Source organism: Rhineura floridana, chromosome 2, assembly GCF_030035675.1.
Source record: "Rhineura floridana isolate rRhiFlo1 chromosome 2, rRhiFlo1.hap2, whole genome shotgun sequence".
Classification (NCBI taxonomy): domain Eukaryota; kingdom Metazoa; phylum Chordata; class Lepidosauria; order Squamata; family Rhineuridae; genus Rhineura; species Rhineura floridana.
This window is the reverse complement of record NC_084481.1, coordinates 114,472,446-114,499,651: the sequence shown is the minus strand read 5'-3', so window position 1 is coordinate 114,499,651 and position 27,206 is coordinate 114,472,446. Positions and strand designations below refer to the sequence as shown.

The following is a 27,206-nucleotide window of genomic DNA, read 5'->3' as shown; positions in this document are numbered from 1 at the left end:
GAAGATGGCAAATACTTGTTCTCTGCTGCCCTACAGGGCAGGACTAGATCTAATGGGCTTAAGTTATATGTGGGTAGGTTTTGGCTGAACATCAGGAGAAAAATTTTGAGAGTAAGAGCAGTTCAACAACGGAATCAATTCCTAGAGGGGTGATGGTCTTTCCCTAGTTGATGTCTTCAGGCAACCATCACTTGGGGAAGTTCTGTCTCTGGATTTCCTACAATGAGCTGGGGGTTGGCCTAGATGGCTTACAAGACATCCCTCTCCAGTTCTACTTTGACCTTCATTATGCCTGCATGCTCAGAACATACCACGTATTGGTATGGCCTTGCTCCCTTGAGGAGTCTGGCTTCCCTTCCCAGCATAACAAAGTGTTCTACAATCTATGTATTAATTTTTACATAGTATTCTATACTTCCATAGCAGTTGATTTTAAAAAATGGTTAAGGCAGCATCCAGACATGAATGGGATTAGCAATGATGATGAGCAAATAGGAAATGGAACAGGAAGTACTTCCTTAAGGAGTTACTGGAAGTTCAGAGATACCACAGCTGATACAGTATGGCAAGAGCTTACTATTGCTGATAATTACTACTAATGCTTTATATGAATAAACAAACCACAGCACAAAAACAGAGCACCAAAATCAAGACACAAGCACACCAGAAACCTAAGTGAGATAATGAAAAATTAAAAAGCAATCAAAGGAAATGCCAAATTCATGCTGAAACAGGATATACTTTGCCTGGCACCAGAGAGATAATAAAGAAAGAACATTGGTGTCAGTATTCTGATTTGGGGGTCAGGCAAAGTCTGGACTGTGTCATCATATTTTGGCACTAAATATGGCTGTGTAATCTTATTGTTTATTATCTAGCTTAGATTTCTGATGTGCTTTCAGTTTGTGCAATAGTATTTAAAAGAAAAAAATCTGATTGCTGCCCTCTATTTGATAATTAGCATTTTATGCTATTTGTATTTTAATTCTATTTTGTGATTTGTTAAGCTGCCTTGAGTACTATTTGCAGACAAGCAGCATACTAGTTTATTAAATAAAATCCTTCTTAAACAAGATCAACAAACTGTTTATTTATTTAAAGCATTTCTAAACTGCTTAATATGTCAAAAATCTCTATGCGGTTAATGTTCTTGATGCTTTACTAAGCAATATAATCAAAACAGAGGTTGCCCACGCAATCTTATAATATAAATATAGATAATAAGTAAGGATGTGGGTATGAGGCCTGGATAGTGGTTAGCTTATTGGATTAGGACAAGGAAGACCCAGGTTCAAATTCCCAGTCAGCCATGAAGTTCACTAGATAACCTTGGGCCTGTCAGCCTGATCTACCTCAGAGGGTTGTTGTGAGGATAGAAAGGGGGAAGGCAACCATGTATGTTTCCTTGAGTACCTTAGAGGAAAGACGGGATGCACATTTGGGGACACAGTTGGAAGGGGGTGGGGTCAGGATAAATGCAGACCAAAATGCAGACCATCAAGGGGCAAGCATTTCCACCTGCCTTGCCCCACCCCTCTGCCTGGGCCTTATCAGGAAGAGCTGCAGACTGAGACGTGCTGCTGCAGGGATGAGACTGTGCTGGGACCATCAAGGGGCAAGCATTTCCATCTGTCTTGCCCCACCCCTCTGCCTGGGCCTTATCAGGAGGAGCTGCAGGCTGAGATGTGCTGCTGCAGGGATGAGACTGTGCTGGGACCATCAAGGGGCAAGCATTTCTATCTGTCTTGCCCCACCCCTCTGCCTGGGCCTTATCAGGAAGAGCTGCAGACTGAGACGTGCTGCTGCAGGGATGAGACTGTGCTGGGACCATCAAGGGGCAAGCATTTCTATCTGTCTTGCCCCACCCCTCTGCCTGGGCCTTATCAGGAAGAGCTGCAGACTGAGACGTGCTGCTGCAGGGATGAGACTGTGCTGGGACCATCAAGGGGCAAGCATTTCCATCAGCCTTGCCCCACTCCTCTGAGTGGGCCTTATCAGGAGGAGCTGCAGACTGAGATGTGCTGCTGCAGGGATGAGACTGTGCTGGGACCATCAAGGGGAATGCTTTCCCACCTCCTTTGCCCCCCACCCCTGCTCTTAGTGACATTTTTCTAGGGACTGGCCTTTACCAGGAAGATGAATGCTTTTGGTTTGCTGCTCCTGTTTTTTTAGAGATGTTAGGACTTTGTTAGTTTGATTTTTTTTGTGTGTAAATTGTATTGTTTTTATTTGCATTTTGTATTTGTATTTTTATTTGTGTGTAAGCCGCCTTGGGGGCCTATTTGGCCGAAAGGCGGCCTAGAAATAAAACGTAACATAACATAACACTCTCCAGTCATCCATCCACCTTACAGCTACTTGGTAGACAAGCAACTGAGTCGTTTCTCTGACACTTAAGATGTTATCTTTTTGTAAACCACTTAGTAACTGTTCTGGTATTAAGTAGTTTATATATCAATCAGTCAATACACATAATAAAATAAATTATAAGGAATGAACAAGAGCAAATGCAATTACATCAGGTGGGGAGGAGGACATCCGTAGTTTGGAAGGTAGAAAGCTGTGTTACACCAGGTCAGGCTATTTGTACCTCTTGCCGAGGATGGACTACTCTGACTGACAGCAACTCTCCAGAGCCTCTGGCAGAGTTCTTTCCAGTCACCTGCTATCTGATCCTTCTAATTGGAGACAGTAAGATTTAAACCTGAGGCCTTCTTCATTCAGAACGTGTAACCCATCACTGAGCTATGGGCCTTCAAACTGATCCTGCTAGATTTATCTAGACTAACAGCAAATGGAAAGGGAATATCATCATACACATGCATGCATACATGCACTGCTTTATAGACCTAATCAGAGCTCTCATTTAGAAGGCCTAGGGCTTCTCCAGACATCCTTTTTATTGTGCATTCATGATGATTTCTGCTCATGATGGTATCCAAGTGGTTATATGCAATCTTTCTTTCAATACTGTTTGCGCTTGCAGAAGTTTTGGGGTGGACATAATGCTTCGTTTCCAGTCATTGCATGTCTCTTAGTGTCTTGCTGAAAACATATAACTGTTTATATAGCAAATGTTCCTTTTTGTTTTGTCCTGTTTTTTTGCACTGTACTGCAAGAGTGCCCCTCAAGACAACAATAATGCGGTAACACTGGGGAAGCATTGCAGAACAACTAACAGAGCAAAATGATGTGTGGATGCTCCAGTATAAATCCACCGCTAATGCACTATGATTGCATCAATGACACATTGCAGAATACATCCACACACACACAAATCAGTCTGGAGGGGTTCTGCCCTCAATCCAACAGCAATTCAGGCTTATAGAAGAGAATGTCGCAAGGGGGATTAAAAAAGTGTTAATTACAATGTCAGTCTTAAGGCACATTTTCCTTGCTGGAGGAATTGGCTGCAAAGAGCAAAGGGCAACTTACCATAAAGGAGGCATGGATACAGAGCGCAGTCCCAGCACGAACAACCATGTGATTCTTCAGCCTGGCACTCAGATCAAACTTTGGAGCAGCTACCAGACACACCAGGACAACAATGGAGAGAGATGTGGGGTGGGGGGACAGAGGATAGTGAAAACAATTTGTCACATTTGCCTGACTTGCCCCTATAATGCCTCTTCAGTGCTATATCGTTAAATTAATTGAGGGAGAGTTTTCAAACCACATGCATATAAACCAAGAGTTGACATGATAACTTCTCGTATAGCTCAGTGCCAAATTTAACAAGACACAGGAGTCTTATGAAACATGACCCAATGTTTACTCTCTCTTTATGGTCACTGATTCTTAGGGTCACCATAAATCGTGATCGACTTGAAGGCACATAACAACAAAAAGCCATGGCGGGCTCTAAATTTGATCAGAGTGTGGGGCATAGGGCGGAGGTGCTCGTATCTTTTCTTGTGGGATATTTTTCCAAGCAAAATTACCCAGATCCCCAGCTGCCTGTTTTAAGTTCCTTATCCTAAAGGTACTTAGATGGTCCTCTTTTGATAGTAAAATGCATTACTTCACATACATCAAAATGTGGTAATCCAGCCCTGCTGTGTTTGGGGACTCTCCAGCTCATTCCTACCCTAAAGTCCTGCGCTGACAGTACCACTGAAGGAAGGTATGAATGGGGTGCTGTGGACTAAATATTGCAATTGGATGTGGGAGATTCCCATGTGCACTTAGTTATGGAGTCCACTGTGTGGTCTTGGAAAATCTCTATTATTTAGTCTACCCTACATCACAAGAGTTGACTATTAACTTTTTCAAAATTAATTAACCATGCATTTAAAATGCACAGCAGCAGAATTAGATAAAGCTACTTGTAATATCAAAAGGACATCAACATCTTGTCCCCAATGCTGTTTAACATCTACAGTATATGAAGCCCTTGGGAGTAGTCATCAGGAGATATGGGTGAGGTGTCAACAGTACGTTGATGATACCCCACCCTATTTCTTGGTAACATATGAATTGGGAGAGGCTGTGCAAGCCCTGGGTCAGCGCCTAGATTTCATGGGGGGCTGGATGAGGGCTAATAAACTGACTCTGAATCCTAGCAAGACAGAGGTGCTGTGGGTAAATCATTCCCATGTTCAGATAAGTGGTCAATTGCCTGCTTTGAATGGGGTCATACTCCCTCTGAAAGAGCAGGTTCATAGTCTGGGGGTGCTCCTGGATCCACCTTTGTCGCTAGAGGTCCAGGTGACCTAAGCTAGGAGTGCCTTTTACCAGCTTTGGCTAGTAAGACAGCTGCAGCTGTTTCTGGACTGGTATAGCCTGATCACTGTTATCCATGTACTAGATTACTCCAGGCACTCCAGGCTGGATTACTGTAATGCGTGCTATGCAGAACTGCCCTTGAGGTTGTTCCGGAAGCTGCAGCTGGTGCAAAATGTGGCAGTGCGACTGCTCACTGGGGCAGGATATCGCCAACATGTTCCCCTGCTGCTGAAAGAGTAGCACCTGGCTGCCCATTAGCTAGTAGGCTAAGTTCAAGGTGCTGGTTTTGGTGTACAAAGCCCTTTACAGCTTGGGACCAAGATACCTGAAAGACTGTCTTATCACAGTCGATCACTGTGCTCTGCAGGTGAGGGCCTACTGCAGATTCCATCTCATCAGGAGGTCTGTTCCGTTCAACATAGGAAATGGAACTTTAGTGTAGTCGCACTTACCCTTTGGAATTCCCTGCCCTTAAATATTAGACAGGCGCCATCTCTGTTTTCTTTTTGGTGCCTACTAAAGCCCTTCCTCTTTCAACAAGCCTTTTAAGTAGAGACCTTATCCCAGTCTGCAGCTGTGTTGGAACTGTTTTTTAAGATATTTTTTTAAAAGATTTTTTATAAAAAATATGTTTATAAGTTGTTTTGCTTTTAAGATGTTTTAAATTTATTTTTAGTGTTTGCTGTCCTCGGCTCCTTCTGGGAGGAAGGGGAGGATATAAACGTAATAAACAACAACAACAACAACAAGAACATGCCATCTATAGGTTTCAGCAACAGCAGTAAATTGATGATGGCAAGATAAGTTGGCAACTTATTGCAATATGTGAAGAGAGATTAGATGTGAATTGCAATGGGTAGCCAAACTGGTTCCCTCCAGATGTCACTGGACTCCAGCTCTTATCAGCCCCAGCTAGCATGCCCAGTGGCCAGGGATGATGGGAGCTGGAGTCAAAGAACACCTGTAGGGTGCCAGGTTGGCTAAACACTGCACATGAGTTTTAAAATTATTGACGTACACCGGGAACTGCATGGTGGATTCCTCTGTGTTGGAGCTGTTTCAGACACCTCTCAATGTGCTTCCAACTGGCTGGATTGTCCTATCACATGCACCCATCCTATCTGCACTACAGTCAGGGTCAGGCATGGTATCATCATTGCAAATATGTGACCAAACCAGAGGGTGATGGACAGCAGCATTCAGTACTGATTGGTCTTGCTAGCATTTCTCCCATTTTGACCAAAGAGGCAAATATAGTCACTGCAAAATTGGAATCTATGCATTTTGACTATTACCTGGAGGGGGCATGGCTGGAACTCCTTCCTTTAATTCGATTGGTTCTCCCACTCCAGCCTCATTCACTGCTCGAATCCGGAAGAAATATTTCTGTCTCTCCTGCAATCCTCCCACGGTGTAGCTGGTGCCAGAAATTGGGATCTTGGTGCACTTGGACCATTCCTTGGTGTCTTCAGCTCGCATCTCCAGTATGTATCCTGAAGGTGGGTCACCTTCATCTGGCTGCTGCCATGCCAAGGAAATGCTGGAGTTGGAAGAATCAGCTACATGCAAACCCTTCACCAGTCCAGGAGGCTCTGGGAGAATAGTAAAATGGCCATATTAAATACATGTTTTCATCATAAATAGTTTTAAACCTATTTACTCTGCATTGGTGCAACATTCGGGTCCACCCTTTCAGGTGTGAGCAGTGATGCTTCGGTACCTTGAAGACTAATTTGCTCCAATCTCCTTTTATTTAACAACTTTTTTATGCTGCTGTTTCCTGAGACCTGGCACTTCCTTATGATTCTGGATGCTTATGCTTTCTACCATCGGATCTCTTTCAGGTGGGGGCTATGTATGTGTGTACATGCATTATTGACTCCAAGAGTAGGGTTTTTTTTCAAGTTTAATTGCGGTGGGAGGGGGAGGTTAGATGAGAGACTGGATGTGCGTCTTTGTAGAAGAGAGAATGTCTGTGCATACGTGTGGATATGTTAATGGAATAGATGAGTGTTTCTCAAACAGTGGGCTGGGACTTAGCGGTGGGCCTTGGGCCACTTTCAGTTGGGCCTCAGTGCTGTAGCCTGCCCATTGCCTTCTCATTTGCCTGCCCAGCAGCCATGCCATAGCCTTTTAGTTGGACCAATGCCAGCAGCAACAACAACTCTTTGCATGCTGAATAAAAGTGGGTAGGAGAAAGAGAAGTTCAGGGGAGAAAGGGAAAAAAAGGTCACTCCCCTCTGAGGGCAATGGGCCAGAGGAGATGCTGAAGGAAATAAGAAAATGAGATAGAAGCTAATTAAAATAAATAAATAAACTGGGAATAAAAAGGAGGGGATAAGAGAGGAAAGCTGTTATAGGAGGAAGAAGTGAATGTAAAAGGACCAGAAAGGAGGGATGAAAGAAAGTGGCAGTTTGGGGGTGGAGAGATAAGGTACAAGTTGAGTGTGAACAGAAAATGGAAGAAGACATTACAGGAGATGAATAAAAATACTTTGAGAGGCATGTGGGGGTGGGAAGGGGAAAATATGAAAGAAAAAAAATCACTTAGAGCCTCTGGATCTGCAAATTGGGTGGTAGTCAATACAAGTCCTACTCAGAGTAGACCCAATGAAGGTAATAGATATGAATAACTTGGGTAAATTAATTCCAATGGGTCTACTCTGAGTAGGGCTTCATGGAATACAACCCATTCTGCCTAAAATGGGGAGTCTGTATCACAATACCTCCAAAGCAAATGTCTGTTCTCAGCTTGAGGAAAGCTGAGCTATGGAACTCCTTGCCACAAGGAAAAGACTATGGCAAAGAATTTAGTGGTTTCCGAAGATGGATCAGTAGCAAGCTATTTCACTAATTGCCACCTGATTATTCCAAACTCTCCTGCCATCTGCCACCATTTTGTGACTGGCTCTGCACCTGAACCATCATTTTACGACTGGTGGGCCTCAGTAATTTTCAGTGATTTCAAGGGGGGGCTGGGGATAGAAAGTCTCAGAACCTCTAGAATAGATAGTACATGGAAGACCATGGACTTAGGTCATGATATATGTTCGTCTAATAATTTATAAGTAGACAGCAGCCACTGTGCCCACTCGGTATTATTTAAAAGAGGGCCACCTTTCTACATACTGAAATTAAGTTATAGTGTTATGAAACTGGTTATACAAGCAAACAACCAGACAGGGAATGACTGTTGCAGAGGTCAAGATTGCAGAGGTCTATCTCACTGCTCTGCGTACATAGAGTGTCTTGTATTTTGAAACATATGTACTGAAAATGAGGAACAGATTCATGTTAGAGACATACTGATGGGATCTCTTGCTACAACTGAGTTTGAAACACCGCTGGGTTGCCCAGACCCGGCTCGATTCACTGCGATGACACGGAACTCATACTCTGCATCTTCCAATAAGCCATCCACTTTGCATTTCGTATCTAGCAATGGAAAGATGGTGACAAAAGAATACATAGTTACTAGTAGAGGGTCTTTGCTAACTAGAAGAATGTTCAAGTGGTCATCATCACCCTTTTTATTCAAGGGGGACAAGATGTTTTGCTTTCATATAATTGTGGCGTGCTTTGCAGCTTTTTGATGCCACCTGCTGGCCACAAGCATAGCTGCACACTGACAGAGAAGTCTGCCGTAGTTTCAAACTCTGGTGAACTTCCGCATCACAGACTTGCAAACTGACATGCAGGAAATTTAATGACAAGAAAAGCAGCAAACACAGAGCAGTTGTGCTCAGAAGGGTTGATGATCCCCGGATTATTTCAATTAATGTTTCGTCATGTGTGATGAATTGTATATTTGTGGAAGATTTACTGTGTCTTCTTGCTTTGATCTTATGTTTGCTGTAACCAAATGTGTGTGTGTGTATTTGTTCTGTTTATTTTTTAGCCGAGAGCCAGCATGGTAAAGTGGTCAGAGTGTTGGACTCCGACCTGGGAGACCAGGGTTCGAATCCCCACACAGCCACGAAGCTCACTGGGTGACCCTGGGCCAGTCACTGCCTCTCAGCCTCAGAGGAAGGCCATGGTAAACCCCCTCTGGATACCGCTTACCATGAAAACCCTATTCGTAGGGCCACCATACGTCGGGATTGACTTGAAGGCAGTCCATTTCCATTTTCCATTTTTTTTAGCTATATATTTTTTTATCTTTATGTAATTTTTCTTTTACTTTTTGTTGTACAGGAAGGGCTGGATGAGCTCACATACTGTGCTCCAGGTTGTGTTTATGCTGGACTACAATATGTGCATCTTGGTCTGATTGAGCCTGGCAGTTTTTACACTCCTGTGTTTTTGAGGGGCTAAAACTCTACATCTCATTTTCAGGGCCAATCAGAGGGTGGGCCTTAAGCTCAAAGGGGGCCTCAGATTTAGACACTTGTTACTTTGGGGGCATTTGATAAGTTTTGCAACTTGTTTTATCATGTTTTATGTTTTTCTTGTGGCTACATTTAGTACGGCCAAAATCCTCAAAAGCCAAACGCCCATGCCTCCCGGGGCCTCTGAGAGGGCCTGCTCAGTTTAGGTTCTGGACAATTAACATTTTTTTCATAGCGTGTGTATGTGTATGTACACATGCATGCACTCAAATACGTCGCTCACCTTGAATTAGATCTTTGGATACTGGGACCCAAAGGCTGCTGCCTTTCTTCCTTCTTTCCACAATGTACCCCGTTACTGGAGAGCCACCGTCTTTAGCTGGAGGATTCCAGGTAATAGTAATAGCATCTTTGGTAACATCAGTAACTTGAGGTTGAGAGGCCGTGCCTGGGGGGTCTGAAAAGAGTTTGACCACACAGGAATCAGAACAAGAGAAGAAGCTGTTTCTTCCTTTCTTAGTTGCTTTTCGATAAATTATAAACATGAGATTAAAGCAATAAAGATAACAATCAAATGCAATTAATAACATACAAAATTTAAACCACAATTCTAGTAACATAATAATAAAAAATAGAAAAGTTTTGGGTTTTCCCCCCAAAGTGGAATTTCTCTACCTGGAGTTGGGGGGGGGGGGAGGAAGAGAAGTCAAAATTCTACTTAGAACCATGGGAACAGGAAGCACAGGTTCCTAGCTCTTCCTGTTTCTCCAGGACCCCAAAACCATAGGGATGGTCCTTCCAATTTCAGTTGGAAGGGACTTCAAAGGCCATCTAGTTCAAGCCCCTGTTGGTGCAGGAAATTAATTGCTACAGCATCCCTGAAAAGTGTCCGTACAACTTCTGCTTAAACACAAAACGTATATGTATTTTGGGTAGGAGTAACAAAACGGGATGTAAATATAGAATCGAATGAAAAGTAATTATTGACTACAAAGATGAATACTAATTTGCATGTTGTAATAAACATGCCTCTTGCTTTTCTGCATGGGGAAATGTGTGTGTGTAAAAATCTTTGATTTTGCATTGCTGGGATGTAAAACTATGTACAACAGTATGATGCAGATCTATTGTTCTGTTCGCTTTTGCCCCTCCCCCCAGCATTGTCTCTGGCCATGCCCACCACTCACTGCCATGCAGTCCCCAGAATATTGTTGACTGAAAGAACTGGGCATGTTTAGCCTGGAGAAGAGAAGACTGAGGGGAGATATGATAGCACTCTTCAAGTACTTGAAAGGTTGCCACACAGAGGAGGGCCAGGATCTCTTCTCGATCGTCCCAGAGTGTACGTCATGGAATAATGGGCTCAAGTTGCAGGAAGCCAGATTTCAACTGAGCATCAGGAAAAACTTCCTAACTGTTAGAGCAGTACGACAATGGAACCAATTCCCTAGAGAGGTGGTGGGTTCCCTAACTCTGGGGGCATTGAAAAAGCAGCTGGGCAGCCACCTGTCGGGCTTTAATTTGGATTCCTGCATTGAGCAGGGGATTGGACTCGATGGCCTGATAGGCCCCTCCCAACTCTACAATTCTATGATTCTATGACAAGGACTCAAGCCTTGGGCTTTAAAAGGTATCCCAACACAAGCTTGTAATATATGGACCAAATGTAGTGGTCAAAATAAATCAAGGGGCACTCGATTCAAATTAAATTAACTCAGCTAGGTCAAGCAAGAGAATTGGTTAAGATGCTAAACACCAATGATTCCTGTCCTTTAATCAATATATCCCAGGTAAATATTGCTTCCTGACCAGCATGATGATCACTGGGATCTTGACCATCAAACCAAAATCTGTAAATTGAGCTTCCATAAGAGAATGTTTTAAGTAGTTCTCCTGGTGTGCTATCCCATCTTAAGATGAGGCCTGCATCAGCCTAAGAAATCCTGGCTAATGGCAAATGTCATCATTCAATGTGTAAACATCCAACCAAATGGCAATTCTATGCAACAGAATCAGGGCAGATGCTTACCAATAGGATCCCCAGCAAAGATCTCTTCCGTCTCCAATGGCTCACTAACACCCTCAGAGTTGACAGCCATGATTCGGAACTGATAGGCTTTCCCTTCTTCTACCTTATCTGTGGCAAACGTGGTGTGTTTGCTCTCAACCTCCCCAATTTTGGCCCATGATTTCTTCCCAGCCATCCTCTTCTCAATAATGAAGTGGGTCACCTGCTTGCCTCCATTGTCCTTGGGTGCTTTCCATTTCATTTTGACACACTTCCCTGTCTTCTCCAGGAATTCCACTTTTCCTTGTGGTGGTTTTGGTTTGTCTGAAGCACAGGGAGAGAAATGAGAAGAGTGGAAGTACTCATAACCATCCAAGTCTCATCAAAACTTTCAGGACCGCTGGTGGGGATGAATAGCAAAGCTGTATAAACATCAGTGTGAGCTTCTCTCCATCTGATAGGCAAAAATGAAATGAAACTCAATAAAAGTGTTGTTGCCGTGACAGATTAAAGCTGCAGTCCTATGCCCACTCACCTGACAGTAAGCCCCACTGAACACAGTAGGATTTATTTCCAAGCAGAAGTGCACAGGATCAAGTTATGACAGGCAGTTGTCCTCTCGTATAGGGAGTGTCAGTTTGATACAGTTTCTCTGCTCTAAAGATACTGTGGCTGTAATCCCACACATACTTACACATATTGGACACAGTGGGAACTACTTCTGACTAATGCTGCAATCCTAAACACACTTACCAGGAAGTAAATCCCATGGGACGGATTACACCCTCAATATGGTTAGGATTACACTGTGTATTGCCTTACAGAATTATCCCAGGACCTACCAAGAACATTGAGGTGCAAATGAGCAACGGCTGTTCCACAACTGCTTTTCAGTCTCAGCATGACATTCCCGCTGTCTTCCCTCACACAGTTCTTGATTGTGAGCAGTGCTTGATCATTCGTTCTTTCTATCACTACTCTCTCTTCTTCAGTCACCTCAATACCATCCTTGAACCAGGTGACTTTGGGCAGGGGTTTGCCCTTAAATGGCACTTTGATGTAGGCTGTCTGTCCTGCTTTCACCGTCACTGGATGTGCAGCTAAAGCTTCCAGCACAAATGGATCAATAAAAGGGGGGTCTTGGGAGGAAGGGGGGGGAGAATAGAAAAATAGGTATGAAAACTGCAGTCACAAACACATGGTGGCAACCTTTATACGTTTGTTTGCCTCATTGCATGGTCTTCACCAATGACACTTCAAGCCCTTGAAGCAGGACGTTCCATTAGCAGTAGAATCCAGAATTAACGTGGTCTCAGAAGTGATGTAGAGTGTGTGTGTATATATAGAGAGAGAGGGGGGGGGAGCAATGTGGTTCAGCCAAAAGGCTGCTTTTGGATACTTTCACATTTTCACACTGAAACATGAATAGATCTGGATGCAATGTAGCACATAAAACATGAAAGCAGCTGGCAATACTTTGATCTCTCAGAATCGTTTTACCTGGGCCTGTGTGTCCCTGGCAGAGATCTCAGCATTTCAGGTTGTGTGTTCCATTTTTTATTTTTGTTTTTTAAACAGCCAAATTTCCAGCCCTTAAACTCAAATGCAAACCTGAGACGTCAGAGGGGGAAATATGAGCAGGATTTCCAGTGGTCACACAGTGGTGCTTTGTTGTCCTGCATTACTATTTTGCTCCTCTCTATAGCTAATAGAAGCAAAGTAAAAACAAGCAAATACTGCAAGTTGCCTAAGGCTGCATACACACCATACCTTTTTTAGAATCCTAGGAACCGTAGTTTGTTAAGGGTGTTAGGAAGTGTAGCTCTGTGAGGGATAAACTACAGTTCCTAGAATTCTTTGGGAGAAGCCATGCGCTTCAGAGGTATGGTGTGTATGCACCCCTAATTTGCATAATATATGCCAATTACAGAATCCGGTTTTTCTTTGCTTGGAATTTCAATTACCTGGGCTCCAAATGTCACTATTCTATTTCTAAGGGGAAATGCTAAGCAAACTTGCTCTCACCCTTCTGGCTCTTATGGGGAAGAAGGGAAGACTTACCACAAAGAGATAAATAATCTCTGCTGGAATAGATAGCTGACGGTTGATAGCTGGGGCTAAATTTAAGCTAAAATTGCTTCCAAGAGGTCCTGGACAGACATTATATTTCTGTGTCCAGGCAATCCAAATTTTGTGCCAAGAAAAAAACACAACTTGTGTGATCTGCATAATTTTTGAAAACTAGGGGCAACTGGCCTAATTCTTGCTACTTTGCATAATTCTAATCTTGCTTGTCAGGGGAGGGGCAACAACACTGATGTCCCGCCTCCAGTTCACTCATTCCTCTGATTTCTGAGGATACAGCAAGCACTGCCCACATACTTCCAGGCTTACATTTGCAATCCTAATGGCTAGAAATCTGCTGGCTTTTAAATGAAAGTCAAGATTCTCAGGAAGCTGAATTCTGTGCCAACGTCTACATTCTGTGTTTTTCTGCACACTCGCAGAATTGTGGCACACTCACAGTCCTGGTCATGGCATTAGGTTGATGTCTCAGATGCCCCAAATGCTATTGAGGCCTGGATAGGAAGTGGAGAAGGAAATGGTCAAGGAAGAGGACAAGGTGAATTTTACTGTGAAAAAACAGCAACACCTAGTACTGTACCTGCAATGCTGACCGTGGCCTCACTTTCTACCCCTTTCGCTCTGAAAGTGTACTTCCCTTCAGAGTCCTCTCCCATCTTGTCAATGATCAGCTTGTGGACAGCCCCTTGTTTGACAATTTGGATTCCTTTCATATCTGTAATCTAAAGGAAAGTTTCAAAACAAATATGTTGTTGCAAAAAGTTCTAACAGTAAACAGGAGCTTGCATTATTAGGTAAAGAGCCTCAGCTTCTAGATTTTGAAGAATGGCAGTGTTTTGATTCTTATATTGTTTTGGAAAGTGCAAATTTGATAGATTGGGTTTGAAATGCAAACTGAATCAAATTTCTTGCTTATCCTTACTTCACACATACGGGATGTATATGCATGTGTGTATGCTGCTATGCACACACACCTGCACACAGACATGGTATGCTGGAATAGCTGTTCTACCATTTCTGTCTTTGTTTCTTTTTTAAAGGGATACATTCATACTTCAGCATGGGAGAAGGAGAGCACAGTCTTCAAAGACCTAAATAAAATATAACAACAACAACAAAAGATTCAAATATGGTCACAGTTATAGCTGGAAGACATACAAAACATTGCAGGGGTTTGCCACTTTTTTTTAAGTGAAATAAATACTGGGATGTCACAGCAGGAGAGGACTCTGTGCAAAAGCACATTTTTTAAAAAATCCCAAGTCACAAAATGATGTGGCATGGGGGGGAGGTGCCTTGATACTCACATTCTATACATAAATGATATCAGGAATGGAGAGTCGCATTTTCCTAGATAGTCAGTTTATTTACAAAATAGACTACATCTACTGTTGGGAAAATGCAATATCCCTGCAACAGAAATATTAGAAGGGAAGATAATTGGTCTACAGAAAACAAATTGCCTACAACTGCCAAGGCCAGTGTTAGCCAATTCCCTATGCAAGGAGAAAATGCTTAAGTCACTATGTCATGCCCCTTCCTACCCTCACCCAGTGGTTGGATCCAGAGCTTGGAAAAGTTACTTTTTTGAACTACAACTCCCATCAGCCCAATCCAGTGGCCATGCTGGCTGGGGCTGATGGGAGTTGTAGTTCAAGAAAGTAACTTTTCCAAGCTCTGGTTGGATCCCTCTGTCTTCGCCATTTCCAGAGCTTTCTATGAGCGATATGTTAATGAGAAAATGGCTGCCAATCTTTCACTCACATACTGTGAATATTAGGCAGGCGCTATCTCTGCTATCTTTTTGGCGCCTTTTGAGGACTTTCCTCTTTCAACAAGCCTTTTAGGTTGAGACCAATCCCAGTCTGCCTCTGTGTTAGAATTGTTTAATATGTTTTTAAATAATGTTTTTAAGCCTTTTTAAAAGTTGTTTTTTCTAAAATGTTTTTAATGCTGTTTTGTTTTAATGTATTTTAAGATCTGTTTTTATGATGTTTTAAAATGTTTTTAGTGCTTTGTTTGCTGCCCTGGGCTCCTGCTGGGAGGAAGGGCAGGATACAAATTAAATAATAAATAAAATAATAATTAATACTGGGTCTACAAAAGGTTGCATCCATTAACAGAAGGGGATAGACATGCCTCTGCTTACACCATAAAACATACCTCCTTACCATCCTTCAGCCAAACACCTTCTACCTTCTCATCATTCAGGACAACGCAGAGTTCTGCTGGGTCCCCGGTTGCAGCTTGGATATCTGATAAGCCACTCTTTACTGTAGCAAATCTCTCTGAGGGAGGAGGAAACACCTTCTGTTAGAGCAAGCTGCAAACGATGCTTAATAGGGAATGCCCAATACAGAGTCCATGGACAAGACAAGCAGACAATCTGTAGCATAGTTTGGGGTCAACAATGGTGTGAGTGTTTGGGTGTCAACCCTCCAATACCATTTTTGGTTAGCTAATTATTTTTCACAAACAGTGGGACATACAAAGCATCCTGATAATGAGTCAGACCCTTGGCCATCTGGTTCAGTATCGTCTTTACGGATTGGCAGCTGCTCTCCAGGGTTTCAGGTAGGGGACATTACTAGCCTTACCTGAAGTTGCCAGGGGTTGAACCTGAGACCTTCTGCATGCAGAGCAGATGTTCTACCATTGAACTGCGGCCTTCTTCCCTTTTTGTTGAAGCACACTCCCCTCCCCCAGTGCATAGGACCAGCATGGAAGGGTTTGTTCAGTATCTGTGAGGTGCTGAGAATGTGCATGTGTGTGTCTGTGCGTTCTCCGCCCAGAGGTGCAAAGCTCTGCTGCTGCTGGAGGTTTTTCAAGCCAGAAAGGGGCGACCTGTGCCATGCAGCAGCAGCAGCTGCATCCTGTCCTTCAGGCTTTCTTCAGCAGCTGCCCACTTACCCGTTTATTTTATTTTACTTTTAGGAGAATATCTGGCCCACCCTTCATCATACGATCTCAGGGCAGGTGGCAAACTTGCAATAAAATAGTTCAGCAGCACTAAGTAAGTAAGTAAGCCAACCCAGCACAGCTTATAAAAACAAGTAAAAAGCACAGCATATCCTTGAAAGCACCCAAGGAACCACAACCTGGGTTCCTCACTTGCAGCAGTAACGAAACTCCCAATAATTCCCCAAAGCCAGAGGAAATTAGATGAGTTTACACCTGGACCTGAAATGACAAAAGCATCCAAATCAGACATGCCTCTAAGGCATGGGTGCGGAAACTTGAGCCCTCTAGATTTTGTTGGACTACAACTCCCATTATCCCTGACTAGCTGGAGCTGACAGGAGTTATTATTATTATTATTATTATTATTATTACCTTTATTTATACCCCGCCATTTTTCCAAAACTGGAACTCATGGCGGCTTCCAGATAAAAAACACATATAATTAAAAGCATACAAAGTCTACATTAAAATAAGATTAAACCATTTCCAATATTAAAACCAAACACACATACAGCTAAAAGAGTTCAGACTAGTTTAAAAATGATATAATAGACATTAGCAATGCAGCACCCTTCACGCCCTATCCTTAGCCTTCAATTCCAAAGGCTTGTTGGAATAGGAAGGTCTTTGCTTGTCGGCGGAAGGACTGCAAAGAGGGGGTCATTCTTATCTCCCTAGGAAGGGAATTCCAAAGCCCAGGGGCAGCCACCGAGAAGGCCCTCTCACGCGTCCCCACTAGTCGTACTTGAGAAGATGTGGGTATTGAGAGAAGGGCCTCTCCTGAGGATCTCAGGGCCCAGGCAGGCTCATACAGGGAGATACGGTCTGATAAATAGCCTGGACCTAAGCCGTATAGGGCTTTATAGGTCATCACCAGCACTTTGAATTGTGTCTGGAAACAGACTGGCAACCAGTGGAGCTTTTTTAACAGGGGGGTAGTACGGTCCCTGTAACCAGCCCCAGTTAACATTCTGGCTGCAGCACGTTGTACCAACTGAAGTTTCCGAACAGTTTTCAGAGGCAGCCCCACGTAGAGCGCGTTACAGTAATCTAAACGGGATGTAACTAAGGCATGTGTCACCGTGGCCAGATCAGACAGCTCAAGGAACGGGCGCAGTTGGGCACTAATCTTAATTGTGCAAAAGCACTCCTGGCCACTGCAGAAACCTGGGACTCCAAATTTAACGCTGAGTCCAGGAGCACACCCGAACTGCGAACCTGTGTCTTCAGGGGGAGTGTAACCCCATCCAGCACAGGCTGTATCCCTATTCCCTGATTCGCCTTACGACTGACCAGGAGCACCTCTGTCTTGTCTGGATTAAGCTTCAATTTGTTCACCCTCATCCAGTCCACCACTGACGCCAGACACTGGTTTAAAACCGAGACTGCTTCCTTGGAATTAGGTGGAAAGGAGACATAGAGTTGGGTGTCATCAGCATACTGATGGCACCGAACCCCAAACCCCCGGACAACGTCTCCCAGCAGTTTCATGTAGATGTTAAATAGCATAGGGGATAAAACTGAGCCCTGAGGGACCCCACAGGTCAATGGCCAAGGGGTCGAACAGGAATCCCCCAGCACCACTTTCTGGGTTCGTCCCTCCAGGAAGGAATGGAGCCACTGCAAAACAGTGCCCCCAAGTCCCATCCCAGCAAGGCGGCCCAGAAGAATACCATGGTCGATGGTATCAAAAGCCGCTGAGAGGTCCAGCAGAACCAACAGGGATACACTCCCCCTGTCCAGTTCTCTGCGTAGGTCGTCCACCAAGGCGACCAAAGCCATCTCCATCCCATAACCAGGCCTGAAACCAGATTGAAATGGATCCAGATAATCTGTTTCATCCAAGAATCCCTGGAGCTGGGAGGCCACCACATGCTCTATTACCTTACCCAAAAATGGAATATTAGACACTGGCCGGTAATTATCCATTATGGAGGGGTCCAGGGAGGGCTTTTTTAACAAAGGCCTTACAACTGCCTCCTTTAGGCAACCTGGAACTCTGCCTTGGTGTAAGGAGGCATTAACCACTCCCCCCACCCACTCAGCCAGTCCCTCTCTGGCACTTTTTATAAGCCAGGAAGGGCAAGGGTCTAGCAGACATGTGGTGGCTCTCACCTCTCCAAGGATCTTGTCCACATCCTCGGGCTGTACAAATTGAAAAGGATCCATCATTATTGGATAGACAGGAGCCAAAGTTACATCCCCTGAGACTGTATCAATTATAGCATCTAAGTCGGAACGAATCTGAGTGACTTTATCTGCAAAGTGCTGTGCAAACTCTTGACAGCGGGCTGTTGAGTGATCTATATTACCCTCTTGGGGGCCAGAATATAAAAGACCCCTGACCACTCGAAACAGCTCCACTGGGTGGCTCCCCGCAGATGCAATGGTGGCAGAAAAGAATGATTCCTTTGCTGCCCGCACTGCTACAGAGTAGGCCTTCAAATAGGCTCTAGCCTGTGTTCGGTCAGACTCGCTCCGAGTCTTCCGCCAACGTCGCTCTAGTCTCCGTCTCATTCGTTTCATCATCGCCAGCTCCTTGGTAAACCAAGGGGCTGGTTTGGCTCCACTTCGTGAGAGGGGACGCTCAGGAGCAATCATGTCCACCGCCCTGGCCATTTCCCCATTCCAGAGGTCAACCAGAGCTTCGACAGAATTGCCTGCCGAGGTGGCAGGAAAATCCCCAAGAGCCATCAGGAAACCATCCGGATCCATCAGCCTCCTGGGGCGGACTATCCTAATCGGTCCCCCACCCCTGCAGAGGTTCCGAGTCCCAGTGAGTCTAAATCCCACCAGGTAGTGATCTGTCCATGACAAAGGAACTACAGAAAGTTCCTCCACACCAAGATCACCATTATCCCCCTCCACACAGAAAACAAGGTCCAGGGTGTGGCCAGCAACATGAGTGGGGCCAGATACTACTTGGGACAGACCCATGGTTGTCATGGAGGCCAAGAAGTCCTGAGCCACTCCCGACAGGGCGGCCTCAGCATGGATGTTGAAGTCCCCCAGCACCACAAGCTGAGGGGACTCCAACATCAGCCCCGAGACCACCCCGGCTAGCTCAGGAAGGGACACTGTTGAGCAGCAGGGTGGGCGGTACACCAACAGAATCCCTAATCTGTCCCGACCACCCAACTTCAAATACACACACTCACACCCTGGACACTGTGGGGTAGGGCACCTGGTCAGGGAGATAGTATCCCGATAGACCACTGCGACTCCACCTCCCTGCCCCCCAGGCCTGCTGCTGCACAGAGAAACCTGGTGGGCAAAGCTGAGAGAGATTAACACCCCCCCCCCACTTCATCCAACCAGGTCTCAGTAATACAAGCCAGGTCGGCGTGCTCATCCAGGATCAAGTCCTGAATGGCTGTCGTTTTACCATTCACCGACCTGGCATTCACAAGCAGCAATTTCAGCCTGGGGGAAATGTCACCACGGCTATCCAGGCTATTTAAACGGGGAGACAGTTTGGGGGCAACCAGCACTCTGTTGCATACCCCTCTCCCCTGATAACATAACTGCCTCCCTACTCCGTATCTCCCTCTACCCTCTACAACACTAATGGTGGCCCCCTGGATCCCCCTCCCTCCCCTCTTGTAGTGAAGACACATCCTACCGCTATAAGACAGACAAAAGCCTTGTTCTTGAACAAACACACTACTAGCAGGCCAGTATAAACACGTAGAAAACCGCTGGAGTGGGTCACCAAAACTGCTGAGTCAGGGCCTAGCTCTTAATCCTGAGTCAGGCCTTAGTCATAGTCCTACAAGAGCAGGGAATTCCAGAGGCAAGGCCGGGGACCAAGGCAGCCGAAGTCCAAGACAGACAGAGTCCAAAGTCTCACTCTTGGTAGACTTCCTCTTTTATGGTGATGGCTGATGTTATTTATATTGTTATTATTACTGTTGTTATTGGATACTCGGCGTCTCCTCTTCTTCTCTTCACGGCCGTTCTATATCCACGCCAGAGCTTTACTTATCTCTGTTAAATTATATTATGTCCAATTCACTCTCACTCTCAGGAAAAATTCCTCCACTATGATATTCTAGAGGAGTGTCCGGCTTTTACCAGCTGCTTTTATCTTACTCAGCTGTTGTTGTTGCTGTTGCTGGAATCCTTATCTCCCTTGTAATAGCCCAGGCTCTGAATTTCTCCACTGCACTCCCTCCGGTTGCTGATATCTCCGGATTTTCATAACAGAGTTCAACAGGCATAACAAGGACAGATAATTAAACTCGCTGTAGACTTGCTGTAGTTGTGTTCTTGATTGTATTTAGTTGTAATTTCAGCGCTGCAGAGCACTCATCAAACATGTCCGCTGTTCAGGACGACATTTTAATATTGGGAATCCAGTTGGGAATCCAGCAACATATGATGGGCCACAGGTTCCCCAGTCCTACTCTTCGGGGAAGGAGGACATTCCATAAATGGGATGCCACCATGAAGAAGGCCCTCTCCTGTCTCACCATATAATGCACTTCCGCTGGTGGTGAAACAATGAAAAGGGCTCCCCTCCAAATCTAAGAGCACAGACAGGCTGATACAGGGACAGGCATTCCTTCAGGTATTTGGATCCCAGGTCGTTTAGGGCTTTGTGCACACAGATTGACAGGAAGGTTATTGGGCTTGAGTTCAAGTATGGCTGGTATTGGCAGTGGTCCATCATGGCATATGAAAAGAATGGACTACTGCTAGAGCAGCCTTTACCAAGCTGGTGCCCTCCAGGACTACAGCTCCAATCAAAGCCAGGCAGTCTGGCTGTGAAAAGCATAGGCTACTGTTAGAGTGATTACAGATTGCTAATAAACATGCCCATCCTATTCACATGGCTGATGTAAATCGTAAGTAACACAGCTCCCACTGAGGGGTCTCAGCTCACATTGATCAGAGCAAAGTTGCTCCTTTTCTATAGCATCAGCATTGCACCTGGATGTTGCGTGTGCCAAAAAACCCCCCCAAAACCAAACCAAGACCCTGTTGCATTGCGGTAGCTCTAAGCCTGACAATCAGGTTATTTATTTATTTATTAAATTTATTAGTTGCCCATCTGGCTGGCTGTCCAGCCACTCTGGGCGACGTACAAAATAAAAACATACAAATACATTAAAACATTAAAAATATCATCAACAATAATAAAACCTAACCCACCCCAAAAGCCTTCCTGAACAGCCAGGTCTTCAAGGCCCGGCGGAAGCTCATCATAGAGGGGGCATGGAGGAGATCATTTGGGAGGGAATTCCACAAAGTGGGGGCCACAATTGAAAAAGCCCTCTCCCTTGTTCTCACCAGTCTAGCTGTTTTAACTGGTGGGATAGAGAGAAGGCCTTTTGAGGCTGATCTTGTTGAGCAGCATCCCTGTTGATGTTGGAGGCGCTCCTTCAGATAGACTGGGCTGAAACAGTATAGGGTTTTAAAGGCCAGAACCAACACCTTGAATTGGGCCTGGAAAACAACCAGTAACCAGTGCAACTCCTTCAGCACTGGAGTGATATGATCTTGCCGGTGGCTGCCTTTAATCAGGCGAGCCGCCACATTCTGTACCAGTTGCAGCTTCCAGACCGTTTTCAAGGGTAACCCCACATAGAGCACATTACAGTAGTCTAGGCGAGAGGAGACCAGGGCATGTACCACCGATGGGAGCAGATGGTTGGGAAGGTAGGGGTGCAGCCTCCGTATCAGATGGAGTTGATACAGCGCCACCTGGCTCACAGCCGAGACCTGAGCCTCCATGGACAGCTGGGAGTCAAGAATGACCCCCAGGCTGCGGACCTGGTCTTTCAGGGGCAATTGTACCCCATTGAGCACCAGGTCAACATCCCCCAACCTTCCCTTGTCTCCCACAAACAGTACCTCGGTTTTGTCAGGGTTCAGCTTCAGCTTATTCCTTCCCATCCAGCCACTCACCGACTCCAGGCACTTGGACAGGGTTTCTACAGCCAACCTCAGTGAAGATTTGAATGAGAGATAGAGCTGCGTGTCATCTGCATACTGGTGACACTGCAGCCCAAATCTTCTGATGATAGCACCCAGCGGCTTTATATAGATGTTGAACAGCATTGGGGAGAGGATGGAGCCCTGTGGCACCCCACAAGTGAGAGGCCAAGGATCTGAAAACTCATCCCCCAATGCCACTCTCTGGTACCTACCAGAGAGGAAGGAACGGAACCACTGCAATACAGTGCTCCCTATGCCTAACCTCTTCAGGCGGTCCAGAAGGATACCGTGGTCAACGGTATCAAAAGCTGCTGAGAGATCCAGGAGGACAAAGAAGGTGCATTTGCCCCTATCCAATGCCCTCCTCGTATCATCTACCAAGGAGACCAAGGCCGTTTCAGTCCCATGTCCAGGCCTGAAGCCTGATTGAAATGGATCCAGATAATCCGCTTCCTCCAAATGCACTTGCAACTGCTTCGCCACCACCAGCTCAACCGCCTTGCCCAGGAATGGCAGATTTGAGACTGGGCGAAAGTTGTTCAGATCTTGGGGATCCAAGGAGGGGTTCTTTAGAAATGGTTTTATTACTGCCTCCTTGAGAGCTGATGGCATTACTCCCTCTTCCAGGGACGTATTTACCACCATCTTGATCCCCTCGCCCAGTCTGTCCTTGCAGCTCATAATGAGCCACGACGGGGAAGGGTCGAGTAAGCAGTGGTTGGCTTTAAGGTTGAAAGCACCTTGTCCACTTCATCAGGAGGAAGAAGCTGGAACCGATCACACACCACCGGAGCAGCACTGGCCGTCTCTGGCTCGCTCACTGTGTCTACAGTGCACGGAATAGCACTCTTAATATGATCGATTTTCTCCATAAAGTGCTTTGCAAACTCATCACAGGAGGCCTTAGCATGTTCCATCGGTTCCGGGGCAACTAGACCAACCAGGCTCCAGACCACTTGGAACAGCCTCCTGGGACAAGAAGCTGACACAGGCTTGCAACTGCTCTCAGTGATGCTATCACTCCAACCCTCTCCAAGCCTTTCCCCAAACTCCTGTAGGTCTGTGTGCTGCAGTGCAGTGCAGTGCAGAAAAGGACAAGATGGTGCATGTGTGGGCAGGTTTGTTTGTAACCTTTGAGGACATTTGCAAAACTATGTGAAGTTTGATCTTGTGACTGCCCCCTAACCTCTTATTCCTGGAATGGAAAACTTGTGGTCCTCCAGATATTGCTGGACTACAGTACTTGCTATCACTGACCACTGGTCTTGCTGGTTGGGTCTGATGAGAGTTGGAATCCAACAACATATGGAGGCCACAGGTTCCCCGCCCCACCTGTGTTCTGAAAGAATGCAAGCCTTGTGTGGGAAAAGAGAGCCTCATGTGAAGTCAATCTATTTTATATCCATCTTGGCTCTTTGCAAGTAACAGATATGTAGATTTGGACCCCTGATCAAATAGAAGCCATGTGTGGCTGCAGATCAAAAGCCATATAATGCCATCTGCACCTCCCTGTAAACACCCCACAGAGAAATCGAAACCTTCTGCCAATGCCTTCTACCAATTCACTGCATAGTTCAACACACTCTTTTGCCACTCTTACCTTCCACGGTTACATTACAATTGCTGTAGTACTCTGTGGGATCATTTTCTTGCATGGCAACCACCATGTAATCTCCTGAGTCACTCAGCTCAGCATCATCTATGGTCAACTCTGCCGTCTTCCCTTCATGGGTCATGTTATACTTTTTAGACCTCTGAATGACCGTCCCATTCTTCAGCCATTTCAGAGTAACATCTTTAGTGGTTAGCTCACATTCCAGGCACGCTTTGCCCTTCTCCTTGACTCGGACATTCTTCAAGTTTCTGATGAACTTTATTGGTGTTCCTTGAGAGAAAAGAGGAGACAGAAACTGGGCTCTATGGAGTTCAACAGTAAGCAAACAAATCTTTGGAAAATCAAGGCCCATGTTAAGACTGCCAGTTTGACAACAGTGTGTGATATGGGGCTAAGAAAGGTAATGGAGAGATAACCAAAGGTTGGAATTTCATGAAAGTACTCTATGGAAGTACCATTCTCATTGAAAAAGGAGGATGAAAACTCAAATTGATTTGCAGTCTAAAAAATCTCATATTTCTAACAGTAGGGTACCAATGATCCACAAAGGTACTACCAGCATTTCTCCATGAAGTCAAGGGCACATCACATTTCTTTTTCTTTCATTTTGCACGCCTTAGGGCAGCTCCACCCTTTGTGTGCCAAACATGTTTTGCTGGATGTACATGAGAGTTACATGTTTACATTTTATGATGTTTTTAGTGTTTTATCATTCATTGTCTGCTGCCCTGGACTCCTTCTGGGAGGAAGGGCGTTAATAATAATAATAATAATAATAATAATAATAATAATAATAATAATAATAATAATAATAATAATAATAATAATAATAATAATAATAATAATAATGCCTTTAAAAACTCAAGTACACACATCTAAGAAGCCTGGTCCAATCAGCATTCACAGATGCACATACTCAAGTGTTTAAAGAAATTGTACACACTTCCATGCTATCTACACATCATGTGTTTGCTGAAAGAAATAACAGTGCGCAAACAGCAAACAAGTTTACAGCATACAATGGGCAGCCTCCCTTAGGTGCTTGCAACTTCTAAAAGCTTGTATCTTTCACTTAACAATATTTCAATATTTCTGTCTAAGTCAGTGTCCTATATTATTCAATGGCCTGGTTTATTAGTATTAGTATTAGTATTAGTATTAGTATTAGTATTAGTATTAAGTTGATGTCAACAGACCCCTGACAATACAGAAAAGCTCCACCGGACGGCTACTTGAGGATGCAATGGAGGCAGAGAAGTGGGCCTTCTTCGCTGCCCTCACCACCACACAGTAGGCACAGTTATGATGTTTTACTCATGCCCGATCAGCCTTACAGCACGTCTTTCACCACTTGCGCTCTAGCCGTCATCCAGCCTGTTTCATTGCCCTTCGTTCACTGGTGTACCAAGGTGCAAGCCGGGCTCCACAATGCCGGAGAGGGCACTCAGGGGCAACCGTGTTAAGACCCTGATGCGTCTCATTGTTCCACAGTGTGACAATTCAACAGAGTCACCTGCTCAATCTACTGGGAACTCCCCCAGGGCATTCAGGAATCCAGTGGATTCCATTAGTCGCTTGCTTCATGAGTTCCTTCAAACCAGGGATGGGGTCTCTCTGTCTGGCCCTTGGGACTCTCCTCAGGCCATACCCTCCCACCAGCCACACTCCTCACCAGCCTTGGTTTGCACCCTTCTTGAGTGTTTTGCCTGTCTAGAATGTGACTTTGAACTCTGATAATGATTCTTTCCTGCCTGGATGGAAGACACAGAGAGACAGATGTGTGAGTAAATTAACATTTGTTGCTTCACCCACTTTTGCTCCTGGCCCTACCCACCACTGGCATGTGGCTCTCAGATGAGCGTCTAGAAGGCAATGTGGTCCTCAATCTGAAAAGGTTCCCCATCTCTACTTTAAACCAGAGCTTGGCTGGCTGGGGCTGATGGGAGTTGTAGTTCAAAAAAGTAACTTTTCCAAGCTCTGCTTTAAACCACACTTAAGCTCAACTATGCTTTAAAGGTGAAGATGCAGCATGCTGCTGCATTGCATAGGGCTAAAATTGTGGCTAATTTCCTCCTGCTACACTGCTTAGAACTAAGCCATAGTTGGCTCAGCATTAGGTCCAAGCCTGGCCCTGTAGTTTGTCTCTCTCCAAACAAACCAGGAACTGTAGCCAAAATGTGTTCTTAGCTTAATACTTGTGCTTTTTTTAGGGGAACAAACCATGAGCCCAGCAAATTAGCATGGCAGCAACAGGAGCGGGGAGAAGTGAAGCAGCCATGATTTTAGCCCCGTGCACCAGAATGCTGCATAATGACCTTTAAACCATAGTTAAGTATAACTATGGTTTAAGTGATGTGTGAACCAGCCCCGTGTTAAACAGATTCCTACTGCATTCCATCATCTGTTGAAATTAATCAAACTTGGGTTGTACAAATAATTTTGCCTCCCTATCCCATCTTTTCCCCCTGATTTTTGTTTGAATCACCAAATAGCACTGGTATCAGAACATTCTTCTGTTCCATAGCAAAATCCCTTCAGGTACCTGCTTTCACATTTTAAAAATCAGATCTAATTTAATTAAGATGAGTCAGTCAAGCCAATAGTTGATAGACTATTTCGTAACAGGACATAATGTGACACCAGGAATCAAGACAATATCAGCAAAGGAAGCACAATAATTGTAGCAGCAATCAAAATGTGATGCACTTAGGCACTGGTTCAAGTTCTTTGTTTTTAAAATGTGGATCACTCAGGCAATACAATATCAGCACCACTTACTCTGAATGAAAAGCTCAGCGTTAGTCATGAGATCTCCAGCTTCAAAAGTGACATTACCAGTGTCACTTGGACGGACATCCTTAATTTTCAGTGTGTGAGTTAAGCCATCCTCCGATGTGATGATCTCATACTTATCATCCCGCTTCAGCTCTTTCCCATTGAACTTCCAGGCAAAGTTGGGCACCTTTTTGGAAAGGCGGATCTCAAACACAGCAGTTTGCCGCTCAGTTATTGTCAGAGGTTTCAGGTCTGCCAAAAACTTCAGGGGTTCATCTGTTAAGGCAAGGCAGACAGTAACCTTCACTGTTTATATGTGTGTTTAACCACATAGACTACAATACAGGTCAGATCCCCAGCCTGCATACATCATTGTAACCCTACAGAAATAATCAAGACTGCTATTACTTGTATTGAGCTGAGGATGTGATTACTTTATCCTATCAATGAAAAATCACATTTACCGATTACTTTCAATCGTGCAGAGAGATGCTTATCTCCCACGAAAAGACTGTATGTGCCTATGTCATTTGGAGTCACATTCATGACGTAGAGCATAAACTTAGTGCCCATCTGCTTAGTTTCATATTTTCCTATGGAATATTGAAAACGCAAAGGTTCTTCACCCTGGAAAAATAAATTGTGGAGATATTTGAAAGGTGGAATACATAGTAATATCTACATGACATGCCAACTGGAAGGACATCTTAATGATGGTTTATGCACTGTATATGCTTCACTTAATTATTCACCATTTAGTGACTGGCAA

At 44.7% G+C, this 27,206-nt stretch overlaps 1 protein-coding gene across 4 annotated transcripts in view; it reads right to left on the bottom strand.

The window, feature by feature from the left end:
- Positions 1–27,206, bottom strand: part of IGSF22 (immunoglobulin superfamily member 22) — a 64,959-nt gene that overhangs the window by 16,746 nt on the left and 21,007 nt on the right. For 2 of the 4 annotated variants that reach the window (XM_061610197.1, XM_061610196.1), the window contains 11 exons: positions 26,902–27,064; positions 26,441–26,713; positions 23,648–23,932; positions 15,310–15,434; positions 13,727–13,868; positions 11,904–12,200; positions 11,083–11,385; positions 9,337–9,510; positions 8,032–8,160; positions 6,021–6,317; positions 3,436–3,524 (listed from right to left, as the gene is read on the bottom strand). In XM_061610197.1, coding sequence (XP_061466181.1) covers positions 3,436–3,524; positions 6,021–6,317; positions 8,032–8,160; positions 9,337–9,510; positions 11,083–11,385; positions 11,904–12,200; positions 13,727–13,868; positions 15,310–15,434; positions 23,648–23,932; positions 26,441–26,713; positions 26,902–27,064 — 2,277 coding nt within the window. The remainder of the gene's footprint in view (positions 1–3,435; positions 3,525–6,020; positions 6,318–8,031; positions 8,161–9,336; positions 9,511–11,082; positions 11,386–11,903; positions 12,201–13,726; positions 13,869–15,309; positions 15,435–23,647; positions 23,933–26,440; positions 26,714–26,901; positions 27,065–27,206) is intronic. The other 2 variants (XM_061610198.1, XM_061610199.1) reach the window with 2 other exon arrangements.